We start from the raw sequence: 24,689 nt of genomic DNA, 5'->3' as shown, positions 1-24,689 counted from the left end.
GTTACTGGAGGATGCTTCTGCCCGGTTCTCTCTCTCTCTCTCTCTCTCTCTCTCTCTCTCTCTCTCTCTCTCTCTCTCTCTCTCTCGTCCCACAACCCTGTGCACAGCAGGGGACTGGAGAGAAAAAGGACCTGTGAAAACAAATGCAACCCCACCCTTGAAGGACCTTTTAGAGGGGGCTGCCTCCGATGGGCTTTCCGGAGAGGTGGGCTGTCCTGCCCCGAGCGCGCCCCACGCTGAGGCTTCTGCCTTTGGATCTGGGCTCAGCAATTCTATTGCCACTATCTTCAGCCCAGCAACTTTTTCTTTTCTTTCCTTTTGTTTTTTGTGGGTTTCTTTTGGCCGCACAGCATGTGGAATCTTAGTTCCCCAACCAGGCATAGAACCCGTGCCCCGTGCAGTGGGAGCACGGAGACCTAACCTCTGCACCAGCAGGGAAGTGCCCAGCAACTCTTTCTTGAGCCCCTCTGATGCACACATACGTTATCTCCTGATCCCCCAACATGCTATGGAATAGATTTCACTGTCAGCTTGATTCTGCCAACGAGGAAGGAGAGGCTTACAGAGGTTAAAGTAACCTTCCCGGCACTCCCCAGGTGGCGCAGTGGTTAAGAATCCGCCTGCCAATGCAGGGGACACGGGTTCGAGCCTTGATCTGGGAAGATCCCACATGCCGCGGAGCAACTAAGCCCGTGCGCCACAACTCCTGAGCCTGTGCTCTAAAGCCTGCCAGCCACAACTACCGAGCCCATGAGCCACAACTACTGAAGCCCGCGTGCCTAGAGCCCGTGCTCCGCAACAAAAGAAGCCACCGCGATGAGAAGCCCATGCAACGAAGAGTAGCCCCCGCTCGCCGCAACTAGAGAAAGTCTGCGGGTAGCAACGAAGACCCAACGCAGCCAAAAATAAATAAATAAATTTATAAAAAATAAAGTAACTTTCCCAAGAGTAGAGATTCAAACCCAAGTGTCCGCCACTCTCGCTCCAGACAGGGACCCGAGACCAGTGATGCCTGTGTGGGCCCTTTAAACAGCTCACTAGTCCAGCACCACTCAGCCAGAAGATGTGACCTGCTGACCGGTGGCAACCTTTGGGATGGGGGAAGACGGTAAAGAAGCACTCTTGGAATTGCCCGAGGATTACAGAGGTCCACAATGTCAAAGTCACTCATTAACAATTAACAGCAACACCCAGATGGCCCTGATCAACACCCAAGGGGCCGGCAGGGTACCCGCTCTCTCTGTGCGAAGGCTTTCCAGGGGCACAGCCCCGGAGGCCCCAATGGACAGGTGCTCGGCACGCAGGCCGACGGACGCGAGCAGGGCCCCCAGTTCGAGGCGAGCCCCCTGCCCAGCTGAAGAGGGCCACTCGCCCAGACTCTGCTCTTGTGTGGGGCGTGTGCGGGGTTATCCATTAGATCCCAGCGAGGTTGGCTGGGTTTTACTACTTCACCTGTAAACCAAAGGAATGTGTTGTTTTTAGCTGTGAGGTCAACTTTGTCCTTGATCTGGCCCACGAGGCTGTCCATCTCCCGGAGAGCCGCGCTGTACGGCCTTCGACCCCCAGGTTCTGCTGACAGCAGGGTCCTGGACAGGGGCACGTGCATGTGGGCCAGGCCCACGTAGAGCAGGAAGGGTCTTCCGCTGGCACTGAAACGAGAGAGCCGGAGGTGACTCTCCAGAAGGGTCCCCTGGCCTCAGAGAAGAGCCCAGAACCCCTTCCACCTGGTGTGCTCAGGAAGTACACATCCGTCTACAGCCTGCAAAGGCAATGGGGGGGTAAAGCTAGTTAGAGACTGAGAGTAACTGTAATACTCGCTTCTGCCCTTCTAACATTTACCGGGAGCTCATTGAACATGACTCACGTTGCCTGAGTTCTGCCTCACAAAACCCCCAAGTTCCCTTTTCCGGATGAAGCGTCAGAGGCTCAGGGAAACTGAGAGACTTACCCAGGGTTAGGAAGCGACCAAGTCTGGGTTTAAACTAAGGTCTGGCTGAGAGCAGAGCCCTGGCTCTTGGCAGCTTCATGCTAACGTCCAGCGCAAACGTATTTTTAAGTTCCAGCTGCTCTCTCGCAGCATCCAGGCCATCGTTTCCATTCCCAGCCTTGGCTCTTTCTAGGAGATGAACGGATGACTGAAACGGACCACCGGAAATTCCAAGGCCATAGCTGGGAACATCTCGATCAAGGTCCTGGTGGAGGCCAGGCTCCCGGCTGCCCCTACTCTGATCCTGCAGGTTCCCCTGGGAGGCCTCTGCTTCCTGCCTGCCCCCCACCTGCGTTCCCAGGCCAGGGGCAGGGTCAAGGGCAGCGGCAGGGACCCTCGGGGAGCCTCTTCCCACAGCCCACCCCTGTGGGGGGTCTTTCAGAGGACACAGGGAGGGCAAGGGGGGAACTTCAGGCGAGTCCGTAGGCTGGCGACGGAAGCGCGGCTCCTTCACACCAGGCCACCTGGACACTCGACTTTCAAACTGGCCTGAGCGCTCTTGGCTGCCCCCGATTCACACCACCCCACATCAAGCTCTCTGAGTCCCCCAGCCTCAGCTCTGCACCAAACCTCGCCCTGGAGACGCCCCTGCATCCCAGCTCCCGAAGTCCCCTGATTGGGACTGTACTGCACTCGGTTCTCTTTGAAGGACAGAAGATGCACGTCCCAGACGGGGGCCTCTCCTTCCCCATTCTAGTCCACAACTTCTCTGCAACATTTCACGAGCTGTATCGTCCATGTCCACAAGTCATGAGTGGCTGTTCTGATTTCAATTCACGAACATGAACTAAAGCTAAGAGTTCAGCGTCTCACATGCTATGCCATGGATGCGGCTTGAAGACACGGTGCTCAGTGAAATAAGCCAGTCGCCAAAGGCCAGACACGGTGCGATTCCCCTTACAGGGCGCACTTGGAGTGTCTGCTTCATACAGACAGGAAGTGGCGCTGTGGAGGCCAGGGGCTGCAGGGAAGGGAAAACGGGGAGCTGGTGTTTAACAGGTACAGAGCTTCCATTTGGGAAGATGAAAACGTTCTAGAGATGGATAGTGGGGATGGCTGCAGAACAGTATGAATGTGCTTAAAACCACAGAACTGTACACTTACAAAGGTAAATTAAAAACATAGGGAGGGTGGGCAGGGAGGGAGACGCAAAGGGAAGAGATATGGGGACATAGGTATATGCATAACTGATTCACTTTGTTATACAGCAGAAACTAACACACCATTGTAAAGCAATTGTACCCCAATAAAGATGTTAAAAAATTTTTTTTAATTGAAGTAGAGTTGATTTACAAAGCTGTGTTAGTTTCAGGTGTACAGAAAAATGATTCAGTTATACATATATATACTGAAAAAGAAAAATTTATGCTATGTACAGTTTACATCTATCTATCATCTATCTATTATCTATCTATTATCTGTCTATCTATCTATCTATCTCTCTATGTCTATCTCTTTCTCTATCCGTCCATCTGGTGTCTCAGTTGCCTGAGCCGCATTTCCAATGCTCAGGCCAGTGGCTACCATCCTGGACAGCACAGAGAGAACATGTTCTTCCTTGCAGAGAGCGCTATTGCATGGTGCTGATGTAGGGCGTCTGTTGCCTGATCTCACAAAGATGATCATGTACAGTTGTGTAGGTTGTGCACAATTCCGGCATGCGGACATCCTGCTGAGAGAGCGGATGGGAGTGTAATGCCAGCCCGCAATCCACCGGCCGAGCTGGGCGCTCTGGCACCGGTCAGCACACACTCAGCGGGGACGCCTTGTCATAATCTGCAGGTGGACACCACGTGGCAGCAGCATGCTGGATGGAGCTGGCTCAGATTTTGGGAATTTTGCAAGCCAGTTGTCAAACATGGCTGCCATTAAAAATTAAATGAAATCAACTTACCATTAAATAAATGATATTAAAAACAAAGGTGGGGGGGATAAATTGGGAGACCGGGGTTGACATATACACACTACTATATATAAAATAGATAACTTATAAGGACCTACTGCACAGCACAGGGAACTCTGCCCAATACTCTGTAAAAGAATCTATATGGGAAAAGAATCTAAAAAAGAGTGGATATATGTATGTGTATAACTGATTCACTTTACTGTACAACAGAAACTAACACAACATTGTAAATCAACTGAAAAAAAAAAACCAAAGGTAATAAACTTGCACGATTTATCACATCCTAATTATTCTACCACATTTTACCATTATCTGTGCCCTGGCGTTTATTTTGCGGCCGCTGAATCTGTGCGGTGGGAACACCATATGATGAGGTGCTACACTGCACATCTCTCCAACCCTATGGTCAGAGACATCTCATTGGTATCTTGAATTCAGCCACAGTGAGAGTATTTACACCACAGAAATGGGCAAATCAGAGCTTTTTTTCTTATTTACACCACAGAAATGGGCAAATCAGAGCTTTTTCTCTGAGTGCTGGTTGTTAAACATTTATCAGCTAATAGCTACCTATGGGCTGGGGGCGTGGTCCCATCACCCACCCTCTTCCCACCCCCATCATTATCCTGCAAACTCCCACCCATTATCAAAATCCTGTTAGCACCCTGGGCTGTGAAGATGAGGGAAGATGGGCATTGGAGACCCACATCCGAATCCCTGGAATTTTATTTCATGGTCGTGTGACCCTGGGCAATTCACTTAACGTCTGTCGTCTCCACAACGGGGACAGCTATGCCTCCCTGATACAGCTGTGAGTATTTAATGTCATAGTAAGGTTTTCATAAGTGGTACCCTTTTATTAATAAGTATGACTGATACGAGCCTGCAGTAGTAAGCACCCACGGTACCCAGGGAGCACCTCTCTCCCTGCATCCTGACACCACGCTAGAACTCGTAAAGACGGCATGTTGTAGGAACCGCACAAACTAGCTCCCTGGGGGCATCTATCCCCTGAACCACCCCTGTGCTGAATGGCAAATACAGAGTGGAGGATGGGCAGTTCTCTGGTGGCCTGGTGGTTAGGGTTCTGGGCTTTCACTTTCGTGGCCCGGGTTCAATCCCTGGTTGGGGAACTGAGATCCCACAAGCCATGTGGCCCAGCCAGAAAAAAAAAAAAAAGTGGAGGAGACTTGGTGCTTTAAAAAAAAAAGCTTCCCTGGTGGCGCAGTGGTTGGGAGTCCGCCTGCCGATGCAGGGGATGCGGGTTCGTGCCCCGGTCCGGGAAGATCCCACATGCCGCAGAGCGGCTGGGCCCGTGAGCCATGGCCGCTGAGCCTGCGCGTCCGGAGCCTGTGCTCCGCAACGGGAGAGGCCACAGCAGTGAGTGGCCCGCGAACCCAAAAAAAAAAAAAAAAAAAAGGCCAGTTATAAGGCAGTATGATTTCATTTTTATTTAAATATAGATACATGCGTGTGTGTGTGTGTGTGTGTGTGTGTGTGTGTGTGTTTATTCACCAGCACAGAAGGAGGCTAGAAGAACATGTTCAGATTTAACAAAAGGGGTTAAGATATCAGAGGAATTAAGACGCTGGAGGGGACATTCCAGCAGAGGGAGGGTGGGGCGTGGTGTGGAGATGCACAAAGATTGAGACCTGGGGAAGCCAAGTCTGGAGAAAAATCTCCTGATCTGAAATAGAAAATGGCAAGTGAGGGATGCCCATCTCTCAGGAAATGTCCCCAGTGGGCTCCTGGCAGGCGAGCCAGGCCTGAAGGTGGCGGCAGGGCTGCCCTCGAGCCGGGCTCCCTCGGCTGCCCCTGCAGCAGCCCCCGGGGCTGACCGGTCCAGGAGGCATCGATGCAATAGCCACTCGCCCCCCGCCCCGTCCCAAATCTCACCATCACCCTCTGGGCCTCAGCGTTCCAGAGAACCTTCTGGAATCCAGACTGGACCTGACAGTTCTCAGTTCAGAAGCCCACCGGGGCTCCATGAGCCTGCGGGCAGTGCAAAGCCCTAGCCCGGCATCCGCGGCCTTCCCAGCCTTGCCGTCCCTCCCACGCCGGGGCCACCTCACGTCCTCCTGCGCCTGTCCACTCCTCTCCCGGCAGCACCCTGCCTGGTATCTTGCCTGCAAACACTTAATCCATTAATCCATTGAGATCCCACTCCAAAGCCATCAAGATCCCTCTCTGCTCCCAGCTCACAGGTGGCTTCCTCCTCCCTGGCCCCTTCTTCCCCTCCCTTAGAGAACTGATCAGTGTTGACAACGCAGCCCATGCAAAAGCCGGCTCTTGAACATTATCTGTTTCCCCACTAGCCTGGGAGACGCTCGAAAGCCGAAACAGGTCTAATCCACGTGTGTATTCCCAGCACAACACTGGCACACGTTTGGGGCCAGATCAAGCAACTCACTCTTTATTCACTCATTCAATGAATACTTACTAAGTGCTAACCAAGCCCCAGGCACTGCGGAGACAGCTACAAACACAGAAGCAGGATTTCCACCTTCTGGGAGCGTCACATCCAATTGGAAACAGCAGAGGGAAAGATGCAACTAAGAAATGAATCAGGGCTTCCCTGGTGGCGCAGTGGTTGGGAGTCCGCCTGCCGATGCAGGGGACGCGGGTTCGTGCCCCGGTCCGGGAAGATCCCACGTGCCGCGGAGCGGCTGGGCCCGTGAGCCACGGCCGCTGAGCCTGCGCGTCCGGAGCCTGTGCTCCGCAACGGGAGAGGCCACAACAGTGGGAGGCCCGCGTACCACAAAAAAAGAAAAAAGAAATGAATCAGATCATTATTACAAATGTATAGTAGTAGGGATGATGGAGGAGAAATACAGGGTGCTGTGGAAGAGCATAACAGGGGACCCAAGCTGAGTGGGGGGGAGGAGGAGAGGGGAGACATCTCTGAGACAGTGTGGCCCGAAGGACGGGGGGGGGGCTCCAGGGGGACAGTGCATGGTCGCCCTTCAAGGCGGACAGACAGCAGAGGGAGAGGCTGCAGGAGGAGGACGGCCGTCCCGCTGCCCAGCGGTGCGTGCAATCACTCATGTCCTCACCCGTTATTCATCGGAACACCCAAACAGGAGAAAGAAGAGAGGAGGTGTCAGGAGGACAGAATGATCTTCGGGCTGAACCCGGAGCCCTGATGTGGGTGGCAGGTGGTGCGCTTTAGGTGGGAGACGGGTGAGGACGGAGGTGAGAAGGGGAAGGAGGCTTAGACCAGCAGGGGGAGAACGATGCAGGCGGAGGGGTTGAGTCAAGGAGAAGAAGGAATCAAGCCCTTGATGTGGGTCCCAAGCTCCAGCCCAGGAAGGCTGGGGCTTCTTTGTCCTCTGTGCCTCTCTAGGACCTAGTTCTAAGTGCGCAATTCCATGGAATATGGACCATGCACTCTGATTTCAAACATCCTCAACTACACCTCACACCTACCCCAATACGGTCAGCCCATCAAGCCCTGTATTCCCAACTCAGGTTCAATGCGCCGTCCTAGACCCTGTGGGGAGCAGAGGACCAGCCAGCTCCATGACCTAGAAGCCCAGATGCCCAGGCCATCCGCTACCTCCTTTCTTTTTCTTTTTTTTTTTTGCCAATTCGGAGCTTTGCCTGCTGTTTAAAAAACTCGAATCAGAAATTAGCTTTCAGGGGAAAGACAAATAACACATGATACCACTTGTATATGGAATCTAAAATATGGCACAAGTGAACCCGTCTATGAAACAGAAACAGACTCACAGACATAGAGAACAGACTTGTGGTTGCCAAGGGGGAGGGGAGGTGGGGCAGGGATGGAGTGGGAGTTTGGGATTAGCAGATGCAAACTAGTATGTACAGGATGGAGAAACAGCAAGGTCCTACTGTAGAGCACAGGGAACTATGTTCAATATCCTGGGATAAACCATAATGGAAAAGAACATGAAAAAGAATGTATATATGTGTGTAACTGAATCCCTGTGCTGTACAGCAGAAATTAACACAACATTGTAAATCAACTATACTTCAATTAAAAAACATTTATTTTTAAGAATTAGCCTTCAGCATCACTGCTAGGTTAGGGGTCTAAAATCAAGTGAAGCCCCAAGGAAAAACGTTCAAAGAAGACCCCCTTGCCGAGCAGGGGCAGGAGACCACACTCCAGGGACCCCCGGTAGTTTTGACAAACAAGTCAAGGTGGCGTAAGGGGCCATGGTGGAGAAAACAGCACAGATCTGGGGGCTTTTCTGCTGACACTTCAAAAATCATGGATGAATTGGCAAGTCCAATCCTAAAGAAATCAGCATGCCTGAGGATTACTTTCTGTCAAGCAAAAAGCCAACAGGATTCATGTGACTTTTCACTTAATAACTAATTAATAAATTAGCAAACTCTTCCCCTCTTTCCTATGATAAAGGGTTTGTTCACTGATTTGTTAGTCTTTCAACTGGTTAATTAAGTGGTAGATGAACAGCACCATGTCCTCTTCAGAGTTAATCAGTCCCCAGCCAGCTGCCACCCGCTACCGTCCCCTGAGAACACTGTGCTTTCATTGCAAAAGCAGGGGTAGACCTTCCTCACCATGGCTATACCTCCACCCTCCCATCTGCCCTTCTGTCTAGAAAAGTCCAGCATGATGGAGCGAGGGGCTGGGGGAATTCTTGCACATTCAAGGAAATGATGAGATCAGTTACCCCAAGGTGGAGTCTATTCTTAATTCTGTGCAAGTAGACGGGTGTGCAGCACACGTTTTCCTGCCCACTTAGGCAAAGGCCGTGGAAAATACCAAAGGACCTGTTGGAAATTGTTCCCCGGCCCTTGAAGAATTTGCAGTCTTGGAACTTCCCTGGCAGTCCAGTGGTTAAGACTCCACGCTCCCAACACACGGGTTCAATCCCTGGTTGGGGAACTAAGATCCCAGCGTGCCGCATGGCGCGGCCTAAAAAAAAGAGAGAGAGAGAGAGAGTTTGCAATCTTAGGAGGAAGATGCACCAGTGCACATGAGAGAGGCAGCGGGTGGGGTGACCGTGTGTGTGCACGTGTGTGTGTCTGGGCTTGCACCCCGCCACCTGTGTACATGCACCCCAAGGTCAGTAGTAGTAGCTGACTGTGGTCTCGCACAATCTACTCTCTGTGCTGATCTCTGATCTGACAGAGGCTGGAAGCGAGCAGCTCTCACATAGAGACAGCTTGCTAGAGACCCGCTGTGGTATGGCTCTGGGGTTTCTGCTTTTTGTTATTTTCAATTAGTGGTTGCTAACAGTTAGAGATCAGGAGATCTGCCAAGGGCCAGGTGGCCTGTCTTTCTTGAGAAATGGAAAGGCCTGACAAGCCAGGCCCCCGTTCCCACAAAGCAGCAGCAGGCGGCCTTAGATGGGACAGGTGCTCGAAATTCACCACAGGCCCCACCACTCCCTACTGCCTCACAGTCAGCCTGCTTCCCGCTTCAGGTTACCTGGGCCCTGTAGATGCTGGACCCCTGTGTGTTATACTGAATACTGGCCCCCAAGGATACTCAGGGTCTAATCCCTGGAATCTCTGAGTGTCCCCACAGCGGACGCTGTAGATGCAATTAAGTTGAGGATCTTGAGATAGGGGGATTATCTTGGATCGTTCCCAGTAGACCCTAAACGTAATCACAAATGTCCTTATAAGAAGGAGGCGGGGGAGATGTGACTACAGAAGAGGACAAGGCAAGCGAACCACAGAAGTGGAGACTCAAACGATGTGGCCAGGAGTTCCCTGGCGGCCCAGTGGTGGGGACTCCATGCTTCCACTGCCCAGGGTCCGGGTTCCATCCCTGGTCGGGGAACTAAGATCCCGCAAGCCCAGTGGTGCCGCCAAAAAAAAAAAAAAGGAATATGATGCGGCCACGGCCAAGGAACGCCGGCAGCCACGAGAAGCTGCAGGAGGCAAGAAACGATCCTCCCTGGAGCCTCGAGAAGGAGACAGCCCTTCTGATAACCTTGATTTTAGCCGCACAAGACGCATTTCAGACGTCCAGCCTCCAGATCTGTAGGAGAATAAATTGCTATTGTTTTAGCCAATAAGTTGGTGGTCAGTTTGTAACAGCAGCAATAGGAAACGAACATAGCCTGTCAACGAATGAACTCGACAAACACCTTGAATGCCCAGAAGACAGTGGATGGACCCTGCCCTCAGGGAGGTGATACGCTAGCAGGAGAGGACACCTGACAATGACGGGAGAGTGTGGTCTGAGCAGGGACCCTGGGAACGTACCCGAGGCACTTGTAACCGAGGCCTGGAGACCCCAGGACAGACAGTTTTCTGGCTTTATTTCCAGGAGACATGCACGCGCGCATCTTTATCAGGCAATGGAGCTCTGCGGCGGTCTGAGCCGTGCTGGGGCCAGGGGACACGGGGGGGCTCACCTCGCCCGCTGGATGAACTGGGTGGCCTTCTCGGCATACTTCTGTGCGAGGCCACTCAAGTTCACGGGCTGCTCCACGATGCTGAGGTTCTCATAGAGAGGAAGGGCCACGTCAGCGTGACAGTCCTTCTCAGGGCTCCTGGGTGGAAATCACAGACGGTGGAGCGTTCATTCCCACGACCTAAGTAGTCACCGAGTCAAACAAAACGCTCTGATGCAGTGATGCCCATAAATACAGAACACTTAACAGCCTGGCCTCAAGTGATTCTTCCAGTCTGCCATTTCCTCCAAGTGCAAAACCAATATAACACCTTCTCCTATTCCCTTTGAATAGACGTCCAGCTCCTTGGACAAGCCTGGCCACTCTGCAAAGCTCACGACTTTTTTGAGCTAGGGGTATGATTATACCCATTTTGCTGGCAGAGAAACTGAGGTTAAACAAAGTACATCACACAGCAGAGTCCCAGAGACAATCAGTAGCCCTGGTTTTCTCCACCGGCCCCCTTAAGTCATGACTTCCGCCCATGGGGTACAACGCTTGGTATTTTCCCAAGTCAACAATCAGGACTTTGTGTGACAAGACGTCTGACGAGAGGACAGATGGCCAGGAACAACTTTGGAATTTCAAACCATGTTTGGAGAATTTGGGGAAACTTTAGCAATTGGAAAAAGTGGGGGTCAAACCTATTGTATCTCCTGGAAAAAAACAAACTCAGCCCTTGGTCTTACAGATGGAAATGAATCTGACGTACGAATGACCCAGCAGAGCAGCTGAATCCTGACCCCGGCTGTGATCTCGGGTGAGTTACCTAAGCTCTCAGAGCCTGACTTTCCTTGTGGGAAGTGTGGGGCTGCCCGGGCCCCTTACAGGGATAAGGAACGGTTAGCATTCACACTGCTCGGCACACTAGGAATGCAATCAAAACTCAAGCCCTCTGTCCTGGGGGACACAGAGAACTGGAAGACGAGCTGAGGACAATGGAGAGAAAAGGGTGGTCACGGGGGGCCTCTTGGGTAGGGAAACTGTCCTCCTGCTGCAGGGAAGAATCTGGGAAGAAAGGAAAGCCCCCATCACACATCTATGTGCACACAGACTTGTGCCGGAAGCTTAAGTGACAAGGTCAGACTGGGGTAATCACCAAGGACCACAGTGTTTTAAAAAGAGAAAAAGAGCACGGTCCCGGGTGTCACAACGCTAACCTCATCTTCGTGTCCAGTCTTCGAGCTTTGCATGATCCTGTGGCTGCTCTATCGTCCCTAACCTTCTCCCCCTTTTCCTCCTTCAGCCAACACTTTTCTTCTACTTGATTTAACACAGACGGAAAAGGGACCAGGCTGTGGTCATCGCACGAGATGGCAGGGGTGCCACAGGTGTGAGCCCCAGGCGCCCGGCGGTGATGAGAGAGCAGTGGCAGGTTCTCACGTGGTGACGTCACTCCTCCCACTGCCAACAGGCTCTTGCATCTCCTGGGCATCTCGTGAAAAGGTAGACCTCTGGGAGGGGTCTGAACACCTGCATTTCTAGCAAGCGTCCAGATGATGCCTGCGCTGCTGGCCCAGCGACCACCCTCTGAGTAGTCAGGAGAGAGGAGACCTGGGCTCTAGACTCAGAGACCCAGACGGGACTCTCCACCCTTCCCTCTCATGACTCCACTGTGACCTGGGCCACCAGGTAAGCTTCCTTCCCAGGACAGTCAGGAGAAACGCTTGCCTCACTCAGAGGTCCGGTGGGTCACGGGTAAGCATGCAGAGCGCTTAGGATGTAACAATTTCTCAACAAATGGCCATAATGATGCTAACTATTATTAACAGGCCCACTGAGACATGCTTTCCCCGGGCAGCCCAGACACCTGCAGCGTTATAACCAATCCCAGTACACCGTCCGAACAGCAGAGCACCTGGTCTGGGCTGCTTTATTACCTGAATACGGTTTATTACCTTTTTCTGATAATAAACGTACTGCATGCTCATTACAGAACATTTGGAAACTACGAGAGAGGAAAAAACTGCAAACTCCTTAATGCCACAACCAGAGTGAATGAGCCATGGTCACCATCTTGGCGTATCTCCTTTAGGGCCATTAGAGGCATAAATACAGAGGTAGTTCAGGTCACAGTGTTGGTGATTTGTTTCCTGCTTTTTTCATGTACTATTCTATTGTGAGCATTTTCCCATTTCACTGAATACGTTTTTAAAACATCCTGTTGAGTGCCTGCACGGCATTCCGATGTCGAAACGCTGGCTTATTTCAGGGCGGGGGTAGGGCTTATAGGGAGCCCGGGGGACTTTTTCTCAGTCTAGCTCCCTCCTTATGTCCAGTGTCAGGGCCAGGTGAGTGGTCCAGGAGCAAAGCCAGCAGGCAGAGGAGGGAGGCCACCTGCGTGAGACCCTGGGTCGCACCAGCCTCTCCCCAGCTGAGCTAAACAGTCCAAGGAACCTGGAAAATGCCAATTAAAAAAATGTTGTTCACCTCATCTTCATGAAAAGTGTTCTTGCACTCCATGCAAATAATGCACTTAAATTTTTTGCACTAAAGGTACTCGATCTTTTTTTTTTTTTTTTGGCTGCATTTGGGTCTTCATTGCTGCGCACGGGCTTTCTCTAGTTGCGGCGAGCGGGGGCTAGTCTTTGCTGTGGTGCGTGGGCTCCTCATTGCGGTGGCTTCTCTCGTTGTGGAGCACGGGCTCTAGGTGCGCAGGCTTCAGTAGTTGCGGCATGCGGGCTCAGTAGATGCGACACGAGGGCCCTAGAGCACAGGGGCTTCAGAAGTTGTGGCCCATGGGCTTAGTTGCTCCGCGGCATGTGGGATCTTCCCGGACCAGGGCTCGAACCCGTGTCCCCTGCATCGGCAGGCGGATTCTTAACCACTGCGCCACCAGAGAAGTCCCAGGTACTTGATCCCTTTTTGCTACTGTAACTGTTCCCCGTGGGCCTCGCTCATTTCCTTCTGATGGACCACACCCCCAGGACTTCACCTGGCTCTGGAGCCCAGAGCCGATGCCTTGGCTAGGATTACCTTGACGGTCTACCGCCCCGTGGACATGCCGGGCAAGGGGGGTGGTTGTAGCCGGGGGTATCAGTGCAGCCCATGTCATGGCTGTACGGGATTCCAAAGTAGTAATCAAACCCTGGAAGAGAAGGAATGGGTTAGGCTATGAGCCTGCATTCTTACACCCAGGACAGAAATTTAATTTTCCATGATTTAATTCTGCAGTGTTATGGCGTATGTAATTAAAAGAGGATTTGATTAATAGCCCTTTGTAGTGTGCAAAGAAAACACTTTGCTGGGTTCTGGCTGCAAGGCTAGATTTGCAAAACTTCTTGTGATTAGCATTAACCCTGCATGGAAGGAAGTGGGGAGAATGTCTTGAACACCTCCTGTTCCCAGTGCGATGATGGACACCGCTGGGAAATATCTGGTGAAAATCTACTACCTGCATGACACTCTGGGGGGTAAAAGAATATACTCTGCCCTCAGGAGCGGGAGGATAAGAAGCAGAGATTCAGCTCTAAGAGAGGGATTGTCAGCAGGCCCACAAGAGGGATCAGAGGATGAAGTTACCCCTGGATGCTGGGGGTGGGATGTGGTTGGGACAGGAATCTCAAAATGCTTCTCAGAAGAGTTGCCATTTCAGCTGGACGCAGAGGGCTGGCAGGATTGGACTTGAGAGGGTGGAGGGAGGGAGGATGTGAGGGTCAAACTGAGACCTGAAAACCCTGTGTTGACTTTTTACTGAGACCCTCCCATATCCCAGCTCTTCTCCAGCACAAGCTTCCGTGTGAAGTTTCCCACAGAATTCCCTACTCCCCGCCGAGCCCCTGCTTCAGTGAACCCATCAAACGATTTTTACTTCTTACCACGCGGGGCCTCACGGGGGCCAAGTGTTCCCAGACACGTGAAGGACTGGGTCGAGGAGAACACTGATGGCCTCACGACGGGGTAGCCCGAAGGGTAGACAGGCACCAAAGAGGGGGGCCGGGAAAGGTGCCGGGCAAGAGGGATGTGCAAACAGAGGCAACCCTGGCACCTCAAACCCACCCAAGTGAGCCTGTGAACGAAGGTGTCCTGACTCAGGAGAGAGGCCCCTCAGGGGCAGGATGGCTGAAACATGTATAGAGTCCTTTTACACAGAGACCTTTATTTTCTGTTTCCCAGGTAACCAATCCTCCAAAGAATTCTTACCACGGAAGTTGGGGTGATAAGAGCCATGGTGTCCAAGATGCCACTTGCCTGGAGGAAAACGAGAGAGAGAGAGACTTTGAGAGGAATCCCCATGGGGGCTCCCAGCCCCTTGGTGGAGCTGGTCACACACTCAGGTCTCCACCAGCTTTGCCCTTTCCTGAGCACAAGCAAAGAGAGGCTCACGTGCTGTGTGACAGCCAAGCCTCGTTCTCTGGGACCGAGAGGGAGTCCCCAGGGAGACAGAAAGCAAGCAAGGATGACTCATGACTCAGGCAGGAAAGCGTGCGGGGGGGGGGAGACGAGCCATTACCGGGAGCCCAGAGAAGTTAGCAGGCTGAGCTCCTGCCCCCCAAAGAGGGTGCAGCGCCCACGGCAACGCCCCCCCCACCCCCCCACCCCCGCCAGGGCTCACCACACCTTCCGCTCGGCCCTCCTGCCTGGGGCCCTGCAAAGGACCCAAGGAGCAAGTGCACGGCCCAGACAGTCCCAGAGATGCCGCTCCCGCCTGCTTTCATCATCGCCCCCTGCAGAAGCTGAGCGGGGCACCGCCTCCCTGCGCCGCCCGAGCCAGGCCAGCAACGAGGAAGCTCTGCCGCAGGGCTGCTCCTGGCGCTGTAAACGCGTTCACTGGGGGGCACGAGGCGAGGCTGGGACCCTCTGACCTGCTCATTCTCTGCTCTCCGGGTAAAGATCCCACAGGGAAGTCACCCACGAGGCAAGGGGAAGAATCAAAAACGCGGGGCAAAGACCAGTACGGCGGCAGCGTGAAACAACGCCAAGGACGGAAAGAAACAGGCAACCACAGGAGTCTGACTCAGTAAGTTATCTCACGTGGCCTCAGTACAATGCTTCCAAACCATCTTTTCAAGACACACGCCTGTGGCCAAAACGAGCAACGGTGAATCGAGGTGAAGGGTATATGGGGGTCTAGGAGTCCCTTCTTGCAACTGGTCTGTAGGTTTGAAAACAAATGTCATAAAAAGTTGAGGGAAGTGGATTAAGCTAAGTGGAATGCTTAGATTCAGCATGACGTGGAAATATAAAATTATAGTACAATTTTAAAATTGCTTCTAAAATTATAATAAGAGTGTAAAATTATATCACCAGGACATAGAAAATAATAGGAGGGGGAGAAAAGTAGGGCCGAGTGATAACATGTGCAGCTGGGGACAAACACATGAACACAGAGCAAGACGAGAAGCAAACAGTGAGTGGTGTCAGTGGACTCGGTGTTCCCTCAGCAGGCTTCTCACTTGCCCTGTAAGCGCGCTGCTAGGAAGTTCACGATCTCAACGAGGAGCTACGCTTCAGTACCCTCTCCCAGAAAAGCAAAAGGTGTCATGAGAGGTGAACAGTCGACCTGTAATCAGTTGCCTTCTTGGGATTTAAAGGCCTGAAGAAGGAGGGGCAAGTGAGATGGAACCCAGCTCGAGAAGAAGCCAGTGCCCCTGATGCTGCATGAAGTGTTAGGGTCAGAGAGCCCGGGGACCAAAGCCCTCCCGCCCCCCGGGCAGGGAGTCTTACACGGATGCAGGGACAGGGCGGGTGAGGACGCTCAGCCCATAGTGAGAGCCTCAGAATAGTTCGTACCTCCGGGTATGGAGAGAAAGGGGTGAAAAGGAGAGCCGGTTGGGACCTTAATGGTCTCGTCCTCCCAGGACAATGAAGGCCACACTGCAGTCTGATCTTCTGCAAAGTTATGTCAGGCTCCTTGACCCAGAGGAGGAGCCAGGCCGACACACCAGGAATGCCAGCTTCCTGCAGGTTAACGGGGAGCCCGGGGCCCCGAGGACATCCCCACAGGGACCCTCGTTGCCCCTTCACGTGGTGGAGGGAGGCGGGAACCCCGCCGGACCCAGCTCTTGGAGAGCCAGGATCCTAAGCACAGGCAGCCTGAGGATGCCGTCGGGAGGCTGGGTGGTCCTGGTCTCTGTAGGGGGCACCAGGGGAAACTAGTTCCATACATGGTTTAGTCCCCTGGCAGGTCATTTCAGTTGCTTAGAGCTGAAAGCATTCCCAACTTCTACAGCAAGAAATGAGCAGAAAAGCGGACACGAGCAGGAGAGGCGGCAGCTCTGCAGACACAAAGCAGCCGGCACAGAAGACGCAGGGGGAACGGGGTCTGGGCGGTGGGGGCCACGTTACCAATCAGCCCGGTGACGTAGCCAGCCCGCTGCAGCACTTCGGCCAAGGTGGTCTCGTTGAGTGGAAGGCCCCCCACAGAGGTGACCGCAAAGTTGTGAGGGACTCCATTGCGGAGGCCAAGCCGGCCGGTGAGCAGGGCGGCCCGGGAGGGCGAGCAGGTGGACGCAGCCGCGTGGAAGTCCACAAACCTGTGCGGAGAGGAGAGCGATGGGGGTCGGCCTGGCCACAGAAAGCCGGGCCAAGAGGGATTCAATTCCTGGGGTCCCAGCGCTGGGAAAACGCTCCAGGACCAGCCAGCCGTGGGGCAGGCAAAGAAAATGAAGCCCAGAGACGCGTCATGTGACTAACCCAGGGTCACACAGCTGATTCGAAGGGATTTAATCCCACATACTGAACGGATCCCCTTTATTTGCAGATTCCACATTTTATATTCACCTACTCACTTAATGCATCTGTAATCCCAGAAATCAACACTCGTGGCTCTGAAGGGATAGTTCACGGATATACGCAGACCTGTGAAAATCTGCACATTTCCAGCTGAGGTTGGACAAGGTGACCTTCTTGTTTGGGCTCTCACAGATTCAGTGTTCACAGGGACGTTATAGAACATCACCACTGCTGACACAAGAGCTGACTATCTATTACTCCTTACTGTAAGCCCAGCCCTTTTTCAGACACTATGGAGAAACAGAGAAGTCTAGCCATTTTCTTACCCTCAAGGAACGTGAGTAAATTGAATGTCACTAATGAAGGGGCAACCTGACTTCATGTGTCTCCTGATGGGATGCAATATGAATTCATAACACCAAGGATTCTTACCGAAAACGTTTAACCTGAATCTAGTCAGACCCCTGGACCTAATTTCCACATTACAGGAAAAAAAAAGCTAATGCAAGACCAAATTAAATGACCCCACAAGAAGAGACTTTACCAAACCATTCTCTAGACGTTTGATAAGACAACCAGTCCCATCTCTTCAAACAGTCAACATCTGAGGGAACGACGGGACGGACGGGGCGATACTGTGCATAAGGAAAGACTAAAGAGATAGAACCAAGTGCAATACATGAATCTTACTGGATCCCAGTTCAAAAGAGCTGGCACCACATCTGAGGGCTAATTAGGGAGGGAGATTTAATATGAACTGGATATAAAATGATATTAGGGGATTATCGCTCATTTTCAGGATTACGGCCATGTGGGAGAACGTTTCTATTCTTTTCCTTCTGGTTTTAGTGAGATATAATTGACACATAACCTTGTACTAGTTTCAGGGGTACAACATCATAATTTGATATAAGTGCATATTATGAAATGATCACCACAGTAAAGTTTAGTTAACATCTGTCACCTCCCACAGTCACAAACTTTTTTCCTGTGATGGGAACTTTTAAGATCTCCTCTCTTAGCGACTTTCAAATACACAAGACAGCATTGTTGACACTCGTCCCCATGCTGTGCATTACGTCTCATGACTTACACCCAGAAGTCGTCACCACCTTCACCCATTCTTCCCCACCTCCGAAACCATCCTCCACACTGATGCAAATGTCCTTCCACAGTGGGAGTCGGATCACACCAGTCTCTTACTGGAAAACACAATCTCTCTCTGCCTGCTCCTCGGAGCTCAGCCGCTGCCCCCCTCCTGCCCTGAGCTGCTCCTCACATCCTCCCAAGCCCCCACTTACTCCTGTCCGCTGTGCCTTTGCCCATGCTCTTCCCCCACTCCCCAAACCCTTCCTCTAGTGTCCCACCTTATCCTGACTGACCAGTCCCAGTCGTCTTCAAGACCCCGCTCAAAGACTCAGATGTTACCCCCCCAGGTCACCCTCCCTGCCTCTCCCTGCCTCTCCCCCAACCCCCCAATCTGCACCTCCCCACCCCACGTGGAGTCAAGGCCCCCTCTTCTCTACGTGATTATATAGCCTTTGGCATCTCCTTTACAACACTGAACTCTAATTCTTTGTTTTCCCGTTTGGGGCAGCTTCCAGATGGCCACGAATCCGTGGATAGGCCTCCCCGTGACAGGCGGGGCCTGAGGTCCCCCGCCCTTGATGCTGTGAGTGCTTTGAGCCCCAGAGGATGTGAAGGGGACACTGCACCAGTTTCTGGGCTCAGCCCTCACGAGACTGGTAGCTTCCACCTCCTCCCTGAAAACACTCTGTGAGCCGCTGGGTGAGAAATCGACTCCCCCAACACGGCCCAGCTGGACAGGCCATCTGTAGGTGCTCCGGCCCATGACCCCAGCGGAGGCCACTGCGTCTAAACGTCACACGTGTGCGTGAGGCCACCCTGGACCTCCCAGCGCAGCCATCTGCCTGCTGAATTTCACCGGAGCCGCCTTGGTCAACACAACAAGGTAAAGGATCACCCAACCGAGAGATGCCTGAATTCCTGACCCTCGGCATCATGAGACGTGATGAAATGGTTGTTGTTTTGAGCTGCTGACTTCGGGGATGGTTTGTTACTCAGCAGTTTGCCACCAGAGCAGCATCTGTCTCCCACCGGACCATCCTCTCCTGACCATTCAGTCCTCAGCCCAGCACGAGGTGGGCACCACCCAGCGCATGTGGAGAGGGTGATGCCACCGTACTCTTTGCTTTCATACAACATGGTGAGTCTCTGCTAAAGAGACCTGGGCCTCAGTCCCAGAGGATGGGTGAATTCACAGAGCGGTGACACGCACCGAGAGGTCCCAGCAATGCCCGTCTGAAAGCGCCGGCCCAGCCCTGAAGCCGTGCTCTTCAAGCAGACGTGCGATGCCTCCATCTGACAGAATGAGGGCAGGGGAGCGAGGTGCTCCAACGCTCATGCTGGCTCCGCAGGTGCTGGGCGAGGCCTCCCTCCAGCCTCGGGGAGCTCCAGGGCCCCCGACTCTGGCTTCACACCCCTGCCAGCACTTCCTTCCTGTCCCTCCGTCCCCTGGGGCTGGAAGTAGCACGTGCAGCCTCCCTTCTGTCCATCGGTTGCTGGTCCCCTGGGTAATTTCCCAGGCACCGGCTTCTCTCACAGCATCCCCAGCTGTCCACATACTGCGGCCTCAGGGAGTTCAATTCCTGGGGCAAAATCCAGGATTCTGGATGTTGCATGCAGCTGGCAACCGCTGCCCTTGGAATCCCAGACTGAGCTCCACTTCAATGTTCATACTTTTCTCCCAAGAAAACGTTCATTTGTACCCAGCCTCTTCTGTTCTTTTCCTCCCAAGATTAAAGCACAAACATCCTCCTAGATCACACTCCTAAATGTTCCTTATAATAATGACTACTGGGACTTCCCTGGTGGCGCAGTGGTTAAGAATCCGCCTGCTAATGCAGGGGACACAGGTTCGAGCCCTGGTCCGGGAAGATCCTATGTGCCGCCGAGCAACTAAGCCCGTGCGCCACAACTACTGAAGCCCACGCGCCGTAGAGCCCGTGCTCCACAGCAACAGAAGCCACTGCAATGAGAAGCCTGTGCACTGCAATGAAGAGCGGTCCCCGCTCGCCGCAACTAGAGAAGGCCAGCGTGCAGCAACAAAGACCCAACGCAGCCAAAAGTAAGTTAATTAAGATAATGACAATGACTCTTACTACGACTAGATTACTACTACGGTACCACACACTCGGCGGCTTTTATTACTCTCACAGCTAATGCTCAGGCTTCTAGAATCCGGGCACTTCTCTAAGCCACGAGCACCCACTGTCACTGGACTCATTCTGCTCTGCAGGTGTAGCTCCGTATGGGTCACCTCCTTACCCACAGCAGTGGGAGCAGCTGCACAATCGGCAGGGCCCGGAGCAAAATGAAAATGCAAAGGCCCTTATTCAGAACCTACCAAGCATTTCAAGATGGCGACAGCAGAGCATTAACCCACCATCCACACCACGGTGCGGAGCTGAACAGCGCTCAACCCGCCCAGCTGAACGCGGCAGCCCTGCTCCCCATTTACATTTGCTGCCCCCAGTTCCTCCTCTCCCAGTTTTCCATGGGGCGGCCAAAGTGATCTTGAAAACTGTTTATCAGCTAACATTATTCCTGGCTGGAAACCCACAAATAAGTCCTCATTGAAATTTAGGTAAACCCAAAGTCACGGTCGTGAGCTTCTCAAGCGGGGAGCTGGAGCACACAGATACAGCCAAACACTGATAGCTAGTAGGTTTTCTGAGATCCAGCTCCTCCCAGCCCCAGGGGCAGCCAGGCGGGACCCCGGGCAACTGGAGGTTCCTGGGCATCCATGCCCTGCACAGTCCCAGGGAAGTAATCCCGTTAGAGCAGAGAACGGAGAGAGCCCTGCAGGTGCGGCGCCAGGCATCCTTGTTGGAGTCCCACGCTGGCCACCTCCAACCACCAGCAGCCTGGGTGGAGCTCCTTGGAACGGGGTGCAAGGATCCTGACAGCGTGGAACCCCACGCCCAGGGGATCTGGACCCAGGCGTCATCATCCCTATTCCCACCCCGGTTCCCCCCAGCAGCCACACCACCCAGAGCGGCTCTACCAAGATCACCCCGAGCTTGTCCCTGCCTCAGGCCCTTCTCATGTCCCCTCCGTCTGGAAGGCTGTGTTCTGGTCTCCGCGTGACGGGCCCCTTCTTTTCATCCGGGTCTCAGCTCTCATTTCACCTACTCAGGGAGGGCTTTCCTGACCTGCACTCTCCACTGCATCACTGTTCTATTCTGTCTTGAGCCTTTATCCACTCGGACCTCACCTTGCTCACGGACTGGTCTCCCTGCTTGCTGCCCGGCTGCCCCTCTAGAACGGAGTCCCCGAGAGCCTGGGTGTGTCTGCCCGCTGCCACCGCCGCCCCCGCCCCGGGGGGCTGGTTCCCGACCTCAGGAAGGCGGGTTCTCTGATTTGGGCAGCTGGAGTCCTGCACTCCACCAGTGAGATGGCTCTTCCCATCTGGGGGGACTAGGGCTTCCTCGGCCGGGTTCCCTGCGGGAACCAGACTTTGAGACGCTCCCAGTGGACATTCACTCCTGCCCTCACCCATCTGTGCCTCTCGACAGATACAGACGCGCATCACTGCTCAGCCCAAACCCTTCACTCTGAGCTGCTGGTCTTAGTTCCACCAGCCATACCTGGCGGAAGGACGGCAGGGAGGGGACCACAGCCCTCTCCGTCAGAGGCTTACACTTCAGCAGAGGGTCAAGACCTATGTGGGTAACCAGACAAAATAAGATGAGCCCGGCCAGAGAGACACAGTGAGTGAGGTATGGGTGGTGGAGCGGCAGGAGGGATAGAAGTGCGGGCAAACAGGTGTGGGTTCATCTCTGGCCCCGGCTCCCTCCAGTGTGAGACAAGACAGGTAACTCCAGCCAGGTCTCAGTATCCTCATCTGCAAAGTGGGCACAACCGTAGCAGCCTCACCAGGTCATCTGAGGGATCTGATGGCACGATATGCGTCAAGCCCTTTAGCGGCGCTCCGGGGTCAGAGTAGATTTTTTAATTCATCGTAGTCTGCGTGATGGTTATCATAGCTAAATGGGGAGAAAGAGCGCATTTCAGGTGTGAGAGGGGAGCAGTGTGCAAGGCATAAACGGATGGGATCCTAGGGGCGGTGGCACTTGGCTCCTGTCGGGACCACTCGGGCATCCTATTTGCTCCGCAAATCCGTACATCACAGGTCACCCCGGCCCCAACGTGCATCCTCCCTGCGAGAGCCCGCGACCCCCTCCAGTCAACCTGGCATCACCTCTGAGTCCCTCTGCTGCCCCCCCACCTGAATCACTTCAGCGACCTTCCAAGAAGCCAGGTACGCTCTCTCCAGCCCGGGTTTGCCCGCGGGTGGGTCATGCCGGGCCCCGGCCCCCGGTCTTCAGTGACTTCCGGTCTTCAGTGATTCCTTCTGCTTGGCCACGGTAACTCACCACGCACAGGTCCAACCTCCCTCTCCAGCCCCTGAGCCACTGCTGCCTGCCTGTCTGCCTGCTATGGGTTGAACTGTGTCCTCCCCAAAAGATAAGCTCAAGTCCTAACCCCCATACCTCAGAAGGCGACCTATTTAGAAACAGGGTCATCGCTGGTGTAATTAGCTAAGATAAGGTTATACTGGAGTGGGGTGAGTCCTTAGCCCAATGTAACTGGTGTCCTTAAAACAAGAGGAGAGAAACAAGGTCCTACTGTAGAGCACAGGGAACTATATTCAATATCCTGCGACAAACCGTAATGGAGGGGACTTCCCTGGTGGCGCAGTGGTTAAGAATCCGCCTGCCAATGCAGGGGACACAGGTTCGATCCCTGGTCCAGGAAGATCCCACATGCCGCAGAGCAACTAAGTCCGTGCACCACAACTACTGAGCCTGCGCTCTAGAGCCCGTGAGCCACAACTACTGAGCCCACGAGCCACAGCTACGGAGCCCGCATGCCTAGAGCCCGTGCTCCGCAACAAGAGAAGCCACTGCAATGAGAAGCCCACGCACAGCAATGAAGAGTAGCGCCCGCTCGCCGCAACTAGAGAAAGCCCGCGCGCAGCAACGAAGACCCAACACAGCCAAAAATAAATTTAAAAAATAAATAAACAAAATAAAATAATTTAGAAAACCATAATGGAAAAGAATATGAAAAAGAATATTATATATATATGTAGAACTGAATCACTATACTACACTTCAATAAAATTAAAAAAAAAAAAAAAAAAAGAAAAGAGGAGAGAGACACAGCGAGGAGACCTGCAGGTCTCTCGGAGGGCAGATGGCCAAGTGACTGAGGAGACAAAGACCAGCGTTGGATGCACACGCGACAACGCCTGGGGCTACCAGGCGGTGGAGAGGGAAGGAGCTCCTTCTAGAGCCTCAGAGGGAGCGTGACTCAGCCAGCACCTTGACCTTTGACTGCCAGCCTCCAGAACCGTGTGACAGAACACATTTCTGTTGTTTTAAGCCCCTCCGTTTGTGGTGCTCGGTCACGGCAGCTCCTGGAAACGAACACACCAGCCTACAGATCCCCGAAGTTCAGCCCGACAGGACTCTTCTTCCTGGAACGCTTCCCATCCCCTCCCTGCCGTCCCGCACCCCACGTGCTGCTCGCCAGCCCGATGCCCCGACTTGGCTGTATCTCAGCCTGCAGGCCCGGCCTCTCTCCCCGCCCCTCCCAATCCCTACCTAACCTTCAAAGCCTCCCATTGTCACAAAGTCTTCCCTTATTCCCCAGAAGGATGGCTCTTGACTCTGACCTCCGGAGCTCCTGAACCCTCCTGGCAGCCTGAATGTAGACACTCATCTGACAGTATCCGGGCGCTGACTAAAGGGGTTTCCGTGGGGCTGCTGACGCAGCCCCTGCCCTCACATCCACGCACCCCGACGTGGGCCCATCGGAGCAGCACAGCCCTCTCCTCAGCGATCGGGCCCACGACCTGAGCAGGGCTATTCAGAATCCCAAACTGGCATTTTCTGAACCAGGCAGAGAGGAATAGCTTTTTCTCCCCCCCTCGAATCTCAAGCTAAAATGATATAATCCCAGAAGGGCAAGGGCCTCACCTCTCACCCTAACCAGGAGCCTGAAAGAATGGGTCAACGGGCTCAGAAGGCCAGACCGAAGACCGAGTCTCTCCAGAGTTTAGTCCACGAGCCAAAGCTGTGCCCCTTTGCGCTTCGGCTGGCAGAGCTGCGCTTCTCTTGTTTACAACCAGCCTCCTGGCTACCTCACTGGAGCTGAAACAGGATAGGGGCCTGGAGCGCAACAGGTAACAGGACAAGGTCAGTCTCTGCCCTCAAGCTGCACATGGTTCAGAGTCAGAGGTGGGCGACCCCAGCATGTGAGAGGCCTCTGGGAATCACGTGCTCCTCAAACAAGTCACGTGTAAGCTGAGACCTATAGATATATACGAAGTATAAAGATCCAGTCTGTTCTCTACGTCTGTGAGTCTGTTTCTGTTTTGTAGATAGGTTCATTTGTGCTGTATTTTAGATTCCACATAGAAGTGACTGTAAATCATCTATACTTCAATAAAAAAATAAATAAATACAGTATAAATATCCCTTAACTTTATGTGTGTTTGTCTTAGGATACTAAAAATAGCTACCACTTATCACGTGGCTACCACCCTAATCGTATTACAGATATCGTTTCAAATCATCAGAATTCCGTCTTACAGATCAGGAAGGCAACGCAGAGAATGGAAGTAGCCTTCCTG

At 53.2% G+C, this 24,689-nt stretch overlaps 1 protein-coding gene and 1 long non-coding RNA gene across 21 annotated transcripts in view; one reads left to right on the top strand and one right to left on the bottom strand.

The window, feature by feature from the left end:
* The window catches only part of ARSG (arylsulfatase G), a 116,653-nt gene that overhangs the window by 30,901 nt on the left and 61,063 nt on the right, over positions 1–24,689 (bottom strand). For 13 of the 20 annotated variants that reach the window (XM_049702501.1, XM_049702498.1, XM_049702496.1 and 10 more), the window contains exons 3-8: positions 16,580–16,767; positions 14,435–14,482; positions 14,110–14,300; positions 13,268–13,379; positions 10,253–10,390; positions 1,453–1,649 (exon numbers count right to left, since the gene is read on the bottom strand). In XM_049702501.1, the coding sequence (XP_049558458.1) occupies positions 1,453–1,649; positions 10,253–10,390; positions 13,268–13,379; positions 14,110–14,300; positions 14,435–14,482; positions 16,580–16,767 (874 nt within the window). The other 7 variants (XM_049702508.1, XM_049702509.1, XM_049702507.1 and 4 more) reach the window with 7 other exon arrangements.
* LOC125962180 (uncharacterized) lies at positions 15,143–24,516 on the top strand. Its single transcript, XR_007473686.1, has 2 exons — positions 15,143–15,251; positions 18,571–24,516. It is a non-coding gene; the product is annotated as an uncharacterized LOC125962180 (long non-coding RNA).

The sequence above is a fragment of the Orcinus orca genome, chromosome 19 (genome assembly GCF_937001465.1).
Source record: "Orcinus orca chromosome 19, mOrcOrc1.1, whole genome shotgun sequence".
NCBI classification, from domain to species: Eukaryota; Metazoa; Chordata; class Mammalia; order Artiodactyla; family Delphinidae; genus Orcinus; species Orcinus orca.
This window is presented reverse-complemented; position numbering and strand designations above follow the sequence as displayed.